Source organism: Tarenaya hassleriana, unplaced genomic scaffold, assembly GCF_000463585.1.
Source record: "Tarenaya hassleriana unplaced genomic scaffold, ASM46358v1 Cleome13, whole genome shotgun sequence".
Classification (NCBI taxonomy): domain Eukaryota; kingdom Viridiplantae; phylum Streptophyta; class Magnoliopsida; order Brassicales; family Cleomaceae; genus Tarenaya; species Tarenaya hassleriana.
Genome location: NW_010963495.1, coordinates 2110568 through 2122148, shown reverse-complemented (window position 1 = coordinate 2122148; position 11581 = coordinate 2110568). Strand labels below are relative to the sequence as shown.

The 11581-nt window shown below is 41.5% G+C and overlaps 3 protein-coding genes across 7 annotated transcripts in view; 2 read left to right on the top strand and 1 right to left on the bottom strand.

The window, feature by feature from the left end:
• The first annotated feature begins 1911 nt into the window (after window positions 1-1911).
• On the top strand, window positions 1912-5884 carry LOC104807592 (filament-like plant protein 7). Of its 3 annotated transcripts, none has more exons than XM_010532949.2 (5): window positions 1912-2179; window positions 2726-2841; window positions 3022-3166; window positions 3261-5182; window positions 5279-5884. In XM_010532949.2, the coding sequence occupies exons 2-5, from the start codon at window positions 2740-2742 to the stop codon at window positions 5765-5767; spliced, it is 2658 nt and encodes an 885-aa protein (XP_010531251.1). In that variant the 5' UTR covers window positions 1912-2179; window positions 2726-2739; the 3' UTR covers window positions 5768-5884. The 3 variants fall into 3 exon arrangements, with proteins under 3 accessions (XP_010531251.1, XP_019057396.1, XP_010531252.1); XM_019201851.1 differs by having other exon boundaries at window positions 1912-2613; XM_010532950.2 differs by having other exon boundaries at window positions 1912-2638.
• A 20-nt stretch (window positions 5885-5904) lies between these two features.
• Window positions 5905-8665, bottom strand: LOC104807591. Its single transcript, XM_010532948.2, has 11 exons — window positions 8235-8665; window positions 7983-8066; window positions 7675-7749; window positions 7523-7565; window positions 7371-7428; window positions 7051-7209; window positions 6907-6969; window positions 6728-6822; window positions 6549-6630; window positions 6334-6444; window positions 5905-6219 (listed from the first exon to the last, which is right to left on the bottom strand). Exons 1-11 carry the CDS (start codon window positions 8338-8340, stop codon window positions 6079-6081), a joined length of 1017 nt encoding a protein of 338 aa, XP_010531250.1. The 5' UTR covers window positions 8341-8665; the 3' UTR covers window positions 5905-6078.
• A 119-nt stretch (window positions 8666-8784) lies between these two features.
• Window positions 8785-11581, top strand: part of LOC104807590 (histone-lysine N-methyltransferase CLF) — a 5816-nt gene continuing 3019 nt past the window's right edge. The window contains exons 1-9 of one of the 3 annotated variants that reach the window (XM_010532946.2): window positions 8786-8985; window positions 9565-9666; window positions 9766-10088; window positions 10211-10372; window positions 10531-10615; window positions 10843-10977; window positions 11086-11133; window positions 11208-11279; window positions 11374-11573. In XM_010532946.2, the coding sequence (XP_010531248.1) occupies window positions 8923-8985; window positions 9565-9666; window positions 9766-10088; window positions 10211-10372; window positions 10531-10615; window positions 10843-10977; window positions 11086-11133; window positions 11208-11279; window positions 11374-11573 (1190 nt within the window). In that variant the 5' untranslated portion in view covers window positions 8786-8922. Of the gene's footprint in view, window positions 8986-9564; window positions 9667-9765; window positions 10089-10210; window positions 10373-10530; window positions 10616-10842; window positions 11134-11207; window positions 11280-11373; window positions 11574-11581 lie in introns of those variants that run through there. The other 2 variants (XM_010532945.2, XM_010532947.1) reach the window with 2 other exon arrangements.

The following is an 11581-nucleotide window of genomic DNA, read 5'->3' as shown; positions in this document are numbered from 1 at the left end:
TGTATGTTTTCATCATTGAAAGTTTAAATCTTTAACATATTTTTTGGGTCTTGGACTGCAATTTGATAATTAAACATAAAATTTCTTCATATTTTAAGTGTGTGTGTGTGTATATATATATATATACATGACATCATCATGGATGTATTCACAAAATGAGTCAAAATAAGGCCCAACAATCAGGCCTTAGTTCGGCCCAAATATGACTTGCATGTTTTGTCAGAAAATCCATCACAATGTTTTGATTGAGCCCAATCAGAAATTTATTAACTAGCAACTATATATATATATATATACGCGGAAAAAAAATTGAAATTTGTGGTTTATACAAATTTTTTTTCTTGTTATAAACAATCTTGCTTGGGAAATGTGTTGTTTATATTTTAACTGATTTTCGTTGGGCCGTCAAAACCCAAATTAGATGGATTTAGTTCCAAATGCGTTAACATGGGCTCTGTTCGGACCCGCATTTCTTCCTCACGGCCCATCACACAATTATTATATATTCCAAACTTTTATGCCATTTTTTCATGATTTTTTTTTTCGAAAGTTCATGAATTTGTTGGTTTGAATTGGTGTTAAACATTTTTTAACCACGTTTAAATGTATTTATGATGTTTATTCGTCACATTGTTTATGATTAAGCATGGAAATAAAAAAAAAAGAATAATAAAGGAAACAGTTAATACGCCCAATAGCTGATCCATTGTGTGGATACACACAGGTGACTAATCTATATACATATAGTGTGTGCGTGTGTGTATATAATTTTAGGGATGTCAATCGGGCCGGTCCGAATCCACACTCAGTCCGAGGGTTTCGGACTCGGATTCGGGCCGACCCGATTTTTTTCGAATCTATATCATTAAGTTCAAAGTCCGACCCTATAGATCTCGGATTTGGATCGGGTTGGGTCGGATTGGGCTAGTCCACACAATTTTCTTTGTTAATATTTTTTTCTTAAGATTTTTTTAAAAAAATATCGGATTTTTCGGGCTGGTCCGAATCGAGCCCGATCCGAATCTCAATATCTCGGTCCAAAGTCCGCTATTTTTTGAGATGGACCGGACCGGACTTTGGGTCTCGGACAACAATTGACACCCTAGTATATATGTGTATAGAGAAAGGGAGTGGGACCATCAAGTCACCCGAACTACCATAAAGGCACCAAGTGATTGGAGCAGCTTGCCACCAAACTTAGACTAATTGCCTAAATTTACTGCCTAATTAATTATATTTTATTTAAAGGGGCCGAGTTGAAGTCAACCCACAGGCAAAAGAGCACATACTACATTTATTACGGTCATTAACAAACACTTTTTGGAATCTAATTTCACTGTTATTTCGTGTAATTGAGAGGTGATTACATACATATATATATATATATATAATGTTGCAAGTACATGAAAAAAAGAGAGAAATAAAACCAAGGATGATATATATGAAAGTGTGTAGTAGTTAAAAGTCAATTCCATTAAACCAACTAAAGTCACTAGAGAGAGTTAACTAACAAAGCACTTCTTCATGTTGATTAGAATGCACACTAAGCATGATTAAGGTTTAAGCGTTTCAAGACATGACACTTGGGCCAAACTAATATGACACTTTTATTTTCGGACAGCAGTCCAGTGATTTTACACCTCATAAAATATAATTTAAAAAAAAAATATAGGTAAAAAATGGGAACATCGTTTTAAGATTGCAAGTGATTGTAAAGTTGGATATACAATTAACTTTCATCGAATTTGGACTCAAACAATTAACTTTATGCTTGAAAATTAGTGCTAAACCCTAATCTCACTCGATCCAACGTTAATGAAGCTTATGTGGCACATCTCGATCAGATCCCAGCCGACACCTAACTCTCTCTCTCTCTCTCTCTCTCTCTCTCTCTCTCTCCCCCCCCAGTTGCATTGCATCGTCACTTTCCTTTTGGAGTCATCCGAACTTTTCTCGTTTGCCAAACAGCCCTTTTCCCCTTTCCTTTCGCTTTCCGTACGCCTCTATTTCTTTCTCGTCTTCGCCTCCTCCTCTCCTTGTCTCCTTCTCACTGTAGTGTTCGACGCCATTTCTTCTTCTTCTTCTTCTTCCTGGCTTGTATGCTTCTTCTTCCCTCCATGTTTGCTGCTTGGAGTGATCAAGTTTGATTTTTTTTCTGCGACCCTTTCTTCTTAACAAGGTGAGGAAGCTATTCGCCAGATTTCTTGGACTTTCCTGTGTATGTTACGCCGCAACCTTGCATGCGATATGTGTCGTTTTCGGTTTTTCGGGGTTTTTCTTTCCTCGGAGGGCATGATCGATCTGAGTTTCCTTCTGTCTGGTTAAGGTTTTATTCGCCGCCCGAGAGCCGTTTTGGAGTTCATAGTTAGTTGTTTTGCTGTCAAATCCATCAACGGAGCTGTGGTTCGAGCTCTTATTTCCTTCTTACGAAGCATTGTTTCTGATCTGGGAATGTGACTGGGGAATTAGTTAAGCCGAGGATGGGAAGAGTGGTGGATTAAGGAAGTGATGGGTCCATGATTCATGCAAATGATTTATGATCTGGGCCAGTTATACCTGGATTTCTTGTTCCTGTTCGACGTACAATCTGGATTCGAGTGCTCCAATTCACATGTAGTGTGGGTTTTAGTCATGAAATGTGGGGTTCTGTTCTGTAATGTCTAAAGAAGTAAAACGAAAAAAGACAGTAGTTTTCAGTGGTTCTTGTCTGTTGTTGTTGTTGCAGTTCTTGTGTAAGCCATGGATCAAAAGGCATGGCCATGGAAGAAGAAATCTGCTGAGAAGACCATTGCAGAATCCGACAAATCCAATAGCATTTCCTCTAAAGGAAATGTGGAAGAGGTAACCGACAAATCCAATACCATTGTCTTGCTGTTACTTTTCCTGGTTTTTGTTATCTGAAGTGGGGGAAAACCAGATGGTTATATAACCATCCATACATGGAGATTTTCATGGTGACATGGATGCACCTGCATCATCTTCTGATCATGATGAGCCTCGTTTGTTTGTTCCTTTAACTAGATTGAGAAGCTTGTGGCTGACAAGACAGATCTGGAAAAGAACCTTAAAACTCTAACCGATAAGCTTATGTCTGTCATGGCCGAGTGCACTGCCAAAGACGTTCTGATCAAGAAACAAGAGAACGAGGCACAAGAAACACTTGCTGGTAATATTTTACTTAATCTTTCCCGAGATGCTATTGTGTTTTTTTTTTCCAGTTCTTTCTTTCTGTCTGGATCTCATTTTTCGGTCCTGTCTAGGCTGGGAGAAGGCAAAAGCCGAGGCAGCATCTCTAAGGAGGAAACTAGACGACGCTCTAAACGACAAAAAGAAGAGCGAGGAAAGGACAAGTCATCTCGACGCTGGTCTTAAGGAATGCATGCTTCAGCTCCGTTCTGTTCGGGAGGAGCAGCAGAGAACGATGCACGATGTTCTGGCGAAGAATAAGCTCGTCGAAGATCTGAACAGAGAGAGGGATCGTGTTCTAGCTGATCTCAATGCGCTGACAAGTAGGTTAGAATCCAAGGAAAAGGAGAACACTTCTCTTAAGTACGAGGTTCGGGTGCTAGAGAAAGAGCTCGAGATCCGGAACGAAGAGAGGGAATTTAGCCGGCGAACTGCTGAAGCGTCGCATAAGCTGCACTTAGAGAATGTCAAGAAGATCACGAAGCTTGAAACAGAGTGTCAGAGGCTAAGGATACTGGTGCGAAAACGGTTACCCGGGCCAGCGGCTTTGTCAAAAATGAGGAGCGAGGTGGAAATGTCGGGACGGGATTCGCTCGAAACGAGGAGAAGATTCAACGGAAGCCCGATCGATTCTGAGAGGATCAATAACCTCACTGAGCAGTTGTGCTTAATGGAAGAAGAGAACAGGACTCTGAGGGAAGCCCTGAGCAAGAAAATCAATGAACTCCAGTTCTCGAGAAACGTGTATTCCCGAACAGCGTGTAGACTGTTAGAATTCGAGTCACGTCTTGAAGAATCGTCGAAAGGCACAAATACAGAACCAGGCCGGAGCAGCAATGCATCACACGATGTCTCGCTTGCATCGGTATCGGAGTTTGACAGTGATGATAAGGTTAGCTGCGCAGATTCAATGGCTTCTGCTTTACTTTCAGAACTGGAGAATCTCAAGAGCAAGAAGCAGAAAGGCTCGAGCATTCTGAGAAAAAGTCCAGAAGCTTCAGAGATGAAACTAATGGATGATTTTGCTGAAATGGAGAAGTTAGCCATGGTGGTTTCAGTCGATAATCCGCCGACTCGTACCTTCGATTCCACACTCCCTCGGTGGCTTCAGACCGTACTGGAGCACAAGCATGTTTCGCGGAGAAATACTGATGAGATATTAGAAGACATCAGAAAAGCCTTGAACCATTTGGGCTCTGATACCAATGCGGCAACGAGGACGGAAATGGAGAGTCAGGTCTCGTCGCAACAAACTGCGAGTTCTATCGTGGAAGAGAAACCGAGTGAAGAGACGGGAAAAGACGCATCTTTCGGCGGGAAATGCCATCAGGATCTGCACAATGATCTCAGCAAATCAATAAGCAAAGTCATCAAAATCATCGAAGGAGTCAGCTTAGATTCACCAGCACCTGAGATTTCAGAATCGCAACCAGGCTACACGGTTCGCGTGCTGCAATGGAAAACTTCAGAATTACGCCTCCTGTTGCAGCGATTTCTGCACACATGTCACGATCTGTTGAGCAGAAAAGCAGACATAAACAGCTTTGCCGAAGAGTTGAGTTCTGCTCTGGATTGGATTGTGAACCACTGTTTCTCTCTTCAAGATGTTTCAAGCATGAGGGAGGAGATTAAGAAGAAGTTTGATTGGGACGGGTCGGAGAGCGAAAGCGAAGCAGAAGTTGGAACTTTTAGTCGAGTTTCAGAAGCAGTTAAACATGAAGACAGCACGGAGAAAGATTTAAAAGGAATCGCAGACCATAAACTCCAGGAATCTGACAAAAGCATCAAGAACTTGCAAAAGGAGCTTGAAACTTTAAGAAATTCCATGGCAGAGATTGAAGGAGGAGCTGAGAATTACAGAACAGTGGCGGACTTCAAGGCCGCAAACACAAAACCACAACATCTAATGGATGATATGTCGGCTCCTGACAGTTTATCAGAGAAGGAAGTTCCATCAGATGAACTCAAGGTGGACGGGAAACAGGCCATTCGAACTGTAAGTCAACAGCAGAAGATCAATGTCCTAATCTTCTTCGGCTTTTAACTCTATTTCCAAATTAAAATGTGGTTTTGCTCTGTCTTGATGAAACAGGAACGAGAAATCATAGCTGCTTCAGAAAGGTTGGCAGAATGCCAGGAGACAATACTAAACCTTGGGAAGCAGCTCAGGGCATTGTCTGATTCGAAGGAAGTGGCTCCACTTTCAGACCAAGTGGTGTCTGAACCGACATCGCTCTCTACCAGTTCCCAACCCCCGAGAGAAACAAAACCCGAGAAGAGATTGATCAACCAGAGATCATCTCTTAAAGATCAGATGAAGGCCGACGACGATGCTGACACTGAGCAATCCAAGGGTCAGAAATACCCAGTTGACAAGAACGGAACTTTCGTTTACAATGAAACGATCGAGGCATTGGAACATATTCTTCTCCCAGACAAAGGCAAAGGCAGCGAGAGAAGCTCTTATGCTATTGTTCCTCAAAAGAAAGGCGGCGGAGTCAAGAGCCTCTGGAAAAAGCTATTATGGAGAAAAAAGAAAAGTAACAGCAAGAAACTACCTGTTCCATTACCTCCCACCTAATGAGAAAATGGTGTCTACGTTTGTAAAACTTCATGTCTAGATCAAGGGTTTTCTCTTTGCTGTTGTCCAATGATTAATCATGTATCATTACGCAAATAAAGTCTCCTACTTTAAGTATTTTTGGGTATTGTATATATGTAAATCTTGATTAGATATCAAATGCAATGACTATGACTGTTCCATTCCATTTCACTTCCAAGTCCCAGAAAAGAAAACATCAGTACTCTGTTCTAGTGGCTTGTTTGCAGGATGCTTATGGGGTAGATGAGAGGAGATGATACCTGAGCTCTGACTTCAGGAGAATGAATCTCTCAATCTCTGTACAAAACAAAATTGGCAATGTCGGTAAGTCCTGCCTCTTTGTAGCACTGCGCAATGAGCTCAAGTGACTCGTCCCAAATCCCTTCAAGAGACGCTAAATCCAGCAAGAAAGCGGCTTTGTCCAGAGAAGCCTAACGATGGTAACGAGTTCAGATTCAAGCCATTGTACCAAAAAACATAGGATATGTAAGAAAAAGCAGGAAATGATAAAGAAGTTCGATGAAAAATGAACAGAGACAACTAACCTGAGCTGCTGGCTTTCCCCTTTCTAAGTCTCTTTGTCTGCCTTCCTCCGTGACTCTCTCCTTGTATTCCTCTATTTGCTTGTTTCCCCACTCTGCTATCCGAGCAACATTCTGTACAATCATTTCATACATTAAAAACTCCCTTTGCTTATGGTTTTTTTATTTCTCTTTTATGAAACAACGCAACTGGGATTCAATATATTTGGATATCATACCTCATATTCGCATCCTAAGGTCCACCACGAGGATTTCAGGGCACCCCTAGCTGCGTCTTTTGCTTCTAGACTACGCCCAATTCTACAAAACGATAAAGGTCTTAGATATTCTGGAAAAAACATACATAAGCTTCAAACAAATGTACACAAAGCGGGTGATAAAAGAGGAATGTACGAACTTCAACAAAACCTCAGCGTTGAATGCGAAAGGCCGAGCAAACCCGGGGAAGTTTCCCTTCTTTGCGTAAAACTCGGCAGCCACCAAAGCTGAAACCTTGTATTAGCAGATGCAAATGGTTAAGAAGAAAGATAACAAGTGGAATACAAACAGGGTAGATGTTATCACTACTAGCCTTACATGGTCTCCGTTCTCAACATGCCGCATAACTTTGCGCTCCAGAACATCCGGGAACAGTCCAACCTAAATAGCAAAGCTGATAGTTATCCCGATATGTACATAGCAAGCAAGAGTTTGATATTTAATAGATTAAAACTTCTGTACCTTTCTTAAAAGATAGGCATCTACATCTGGCAATCTTGACCTGGCAAAATCACCATTTCTGTAAAGTTTCTGCCCGGCATCAGCAGCGGCATCAAAGATCTCATCACGAGGATCAGTGGTATCTTCTTCCACCAAAATTCGATGAATGAACTGATCAACCTGAACATTGGCCAATGAAGTTCATGTCAGTTAAGAGAGCATGATTTCACTCTACAAGCTAGTTTTTCTAAGTTCTACCAAGGTGTTTTTTATCACACAATCGCGACATACAAGTACCTTACACCAACAAATTTGTAATAGCAGAAATTTTGCTTACATACATTCTTGGCTAAAAACAAAACCCCGTGTTTCTGAACCTCCACCACAGGCATCTCCATGCTACAAACATAGGAAACAATAATTTAGACACAAGACAGAAGGCGGAAGAGACAATTAGGACAGCGTAGCAACAGACAGGACTGGGTCCTCTTACGTAGGAGGTGCTGTTGGCCACCGTAGTAATGCAATCAAAGCCCCTACAGATGGAATGATAACGCATACAAAATTGCAACGCCCACTTAGAAGTTTCCTAGACAAGATCAATGTGATTTAAGCCTCTCGGTAACACTTTGAAACCCACCATACCTGAACTGCTCCTCGCCAATGGAATGGTAAGAGGTAACAAACCGTGCTTGGCTCCAGGAGAAACTATGGATCCACCTGATACAATATATATCATGAGCCAAGTCCCCACTTTTTCTTAAATCAGACAAAAGAACACAACCCCAGGTATCATCTAGTCGAGAAAGAAAACTTGATTAACCAAAGTCATTCCAAAATAATATAACTAACCTACAATGTAAGACAGAAAAAAGAAACAGTCCAAGGGACAAAGTTCAACAACTAGATGATTGCTGAGAGCAGGACCGGACAAATGAGACAATTTCTCTTACCTTTGGCTTTGGACATGTTCAGCAGCTGGACCAGATGCATAGGAGGCTCAGTTTTAGCTATGTCCCTTATGAAACTCTCATGGTCTGCAAAACGAATCCACCATTCGATTCAATGGTATTCAGTTCGTTTTCAGTTCCTAAGAATCGTGTTTGATCTTCGAAAAGCAATAAACGGCATAATTCATTTCACAGCTCACGTTCAGAAGTTCAGAGAAGTAAATAAACATAAAGAGAGATAAATGTGATCATCACCAGATGACGAAGATGAATAGCACAAGGATCTGGCTATGGTTCTGCCGATCTCAAGTAACCGAGACGTGGCGCGTGGCCGTCCGTACACCGCCGCGCCGCCGCGCATCTTCGTGATGACTATCCTCGCACCGTTTGTTTTGAATCGATGCGATACGGGGAATGGAAAACGCCAACGAGAACTCGAAAAGCTGCGATCTTTACAAAACCACGATTGAAGCAAACCCCTTAAAGAAAGCCCAGAAATCAGGGTTTTAGAGCCCAGGAAGCAAAACAGAATTCGAGCCCAGAAACGTTAACGGGTCGCTTTCTCGTTCAAGGAAACGGCAGTCTCTCGACGGCGGAAAATCTCCGGCACCGGCGCCGGAGCCGGAGTGGGCCGAAGAGGAGAGCGCGTATGCCTTTCCGTTTTGTACAGTGGATAACTCAAATCGATTTGCCACGTCGGTCTTTTCCCACCAACTTACTTGTTTTTTTGTCAGAATTTTTTTTGTAAATTTCTTTTAAATAAAAAACGAGGGGAGTGTAAATAAATATTTCAATCGGCTCCTAAATTGAAGAAAATTTAGGGTTTACAAGGCCCGCCAAATCCCCCATCCGTACATTCTCTCCTCCACCATTCTCCGATTCGCGATTCGTGGGTCCTGATTCATATCCACATTTCTCCCGGTTCCGATCTGGGTCCTCGACAATGGCGTCGAGAGCTTCTCCGTCGTCCTCGGCGACCAGATCGGATCCGCCCAAGGAATCCTCGGTTCGTCATCTTTCTTTCTCTCTCTCAGACACACATTCAACACGACCACACAACTCTCTGGATCTGCGTTTGAAATTCTTTTCGTTTTTCGGGTTTTTAGAACTCATTTTGCTTGTCATGGGCTACGCTTCGCTTGTGTCTTGACTAATGAGCACGAGGTTTCGATGATCTTGATTTTTGCTTCTAGCCGATTTGTTCTGGACGTTTTACAGCTGTTTATCTTAATTAAGCTTCGGAAAATACCCGCATTGCATCGTATGATATTTTTCTACAATTCGAGGGCATTGTCGGGGATTTTTTTTCTGCAGACGATATTCCCTGTGGAACTGTTTAATTAACTTTTGATCGAATGTAAGCCATGAGCTACGGATGTACTCAGCAATGGGTTGATGTTGATTAAAGTGCGCTTCAATGAAATCCATAAACTGTAAAAACAGCTCCTTTTGATGTTTAATTTTTTTTATTGGATTTTTAATTTTCTTCAAGATATTTTTGTTGTCAAAACACATGTGCCTGGTATCTGCCGAAATTGTTTGGTTCCATAGTTTTAGCTTATACTTTTTCTCTGCCACCTTTCAGACATCCCAGCCGCGGGACAGGACTCCAACCACTAAGGAGATATCAGAACTAATCGAATCCCTGAAAACGAAAGTTGTAGCTGATCGCTGCATATCCATAAAGGTGCCTTGCTATGGAGATTGTTCATTCTTCATTTTGAATTCATTTCTTCTTCTGGTTGTTGGAATTTGATGATTGTTTCCTCCCTTTTCTCTCCACCAGAAAAGGATGGAAGAAAACCAGAAAAATCTGTGTGGTATTACCCATAACTTACTGTTATCCATGGAAAGAAGAGTTAGCCGTACGGATGGTAGTAATGATGGGATGGATCTGTTAGCCAAGAGGCAAAGAGATACACTCGGCATAAAAAGTGGAATCGATGCAGGCGATGGGGATAATAATAACCACAGCTCCTTAGGAGATGCACATGCCAATTCAACCACGATTCAAGGATCAAGTGTCCCTGTTAAACTTTCTCTACGCCCAGTTAAGATACCTGAACTCAAACGTTTGCCACCTTATACCACATGGGTTTTTCTAGACAGGTATGTTGATATCATGGTCTTGGGAAATACTAGAACCTGTGTATTGTTCTACTTACAAGGAAAGCGCTTGCTGCATAAGAGCTGAATATCTGAATGTATTAAATAGTCCAAAAATGCTGCAGGAATCAGAGAATGACAGAAGATCAGTCAGTTGTGGGTCGGAGGAGAATCTATTACGATCAAAATGGTGGCGAAGCACTCATTTGTAGTGATAGTGAAGAGGAATTGGCTGAAGATGAAGATGAGAAAAGAGATTTCGTGGAGTCAGAAGATTATATTCTTTGGTTAGTATAAATAATGTGACATAAGCTTTCCTTTACTACTGTGGTGCAATATACACAGTGCTTTAGCTTCTTTGTGTTAACTTCTTGCCCGTTATGTTTTATCTGTGTGTAACCTGCATTAACTTTTTTCTTTAACAAATTTCCTTCCAATGCTTCAGCATGACCATTGAACATTTAGGTCTCTTGGATCCTGTTTTGGAGGAACTGGCAAACTGCTTGTCCAGGAGTCCTAGTGAAATCAAGGTATCCACTTTCAAGAGCATTTTCTCATTGATTGTCGTTCGGATGAGCATTTTCGTATTTGACTACGGATTTATGTATCGTAAGAAAATTCATTTCCCTCTGATATGCATTGTTTCTTCCATCTAATCACGTTCCCGGTGGTCATGCACTTGGCTTTGTTCCAGCCTTTTCCCAATTGTCTTTTTGCTGGCTTTACAGAGATATGAAACACCAAACATCTTATACAGGCAAGACATGAAGTGCTTATGAAGGAAAAACAAGTCTCTAAGAATGGGGATTCACAAGCAGAGAACTCATTTCTCAACAAGGATCTCGAAGCAGCTTTAGATTCTTTTGATAACCTATTTTGCCGCAGATGTCTTGTTAGTAGCCTTGTTGTTCATTCCATTCTCATGTTTCATTTAGTAAGGCTATTGCTTGGTGTTCCGTGTACATTGACTTTTTGTTTGCTTTGTTCTATGGCTGTGCAGGTATTCGACTGCCGACTGCATGGGTGTTCTCAGGATCTTGTATCTCCTGTAAGCTTAACATTTATTGTTACTGTTACAAGTATCTTTTGGTTGTTAGTCATTTTGTTTTCATGAATTTTCAGGCCGAGAAACCAGCTTCATGGAGCCCTCCGGAAGATGAAAATCTACCATGCGGTCCACAATGCTATAAGACGGTAAATATCAGGCGGTATAGTGTTTGTTATTTGTGTAACTAAGCTTGTGTCCTTGAATACTGATGGCCAAGAAGAACTGTTGCAACTTAATCAGCTTCTCAAATCAGAAAGAATAATTCATGGAAATGGCACCATTGGAGAGAAAACTGGCGTATCGGATGGTATGGGTACAAAGACCACATCTAAAAAGCTTGCCAGCTCTTCTGCGAGGAGAAAGCAAAAGCCCTGCCAAAGTGAAAGCGCTTCTTCTAATGCAAAATGTGCCCAAGAAACAAGTGACTCTGAGAATGGACTTCAGCAGG

Coding starts and splice junctions, on each gene's coding strand:
- LOC104807592 (XM_010532949.2), top strand. CDS start 2,740: ATGGATCAAAAGGCATGGCCATGGAAGAAGAAATCTGCTGAGAAGACC. Junction 3,167..3,260: donor GGCACAAGAAACACTTGCTG/GTAATATTTTAC, acceptor GGTCCTGTCTAG/GCTGGGAGAAGGCAAAAGCC. Junction 5,183..5,278: donor GGAAACAGGCCATTCGAACT/GTAAGTCAACAG, acceptor TTGATGAAACAG/GAACGAGAAATCATAGCTGC.
- LOC104807591 (XM_010532948.2), bottom strand. CDS start 8,340: ATGCGCGGCGGCGCGGCGGTGTACGGACGGCCACGCGCCACGTCTCGG. Junction 6,823..6,906: donor ATGTTGAGAACGGAGACCAT/GTAAGGCTAGTA, acceptor TGCTAATACAAG/GTTTCAGCTTTGGTGGCTGC. Junction 6,631..6,727: donor AACGCTGAGGTTTTGTTGAA/GTTCGTACATTC, acceptor ATCGTTTTGTAG/AATTGGGCGTAGTCTAGAAG.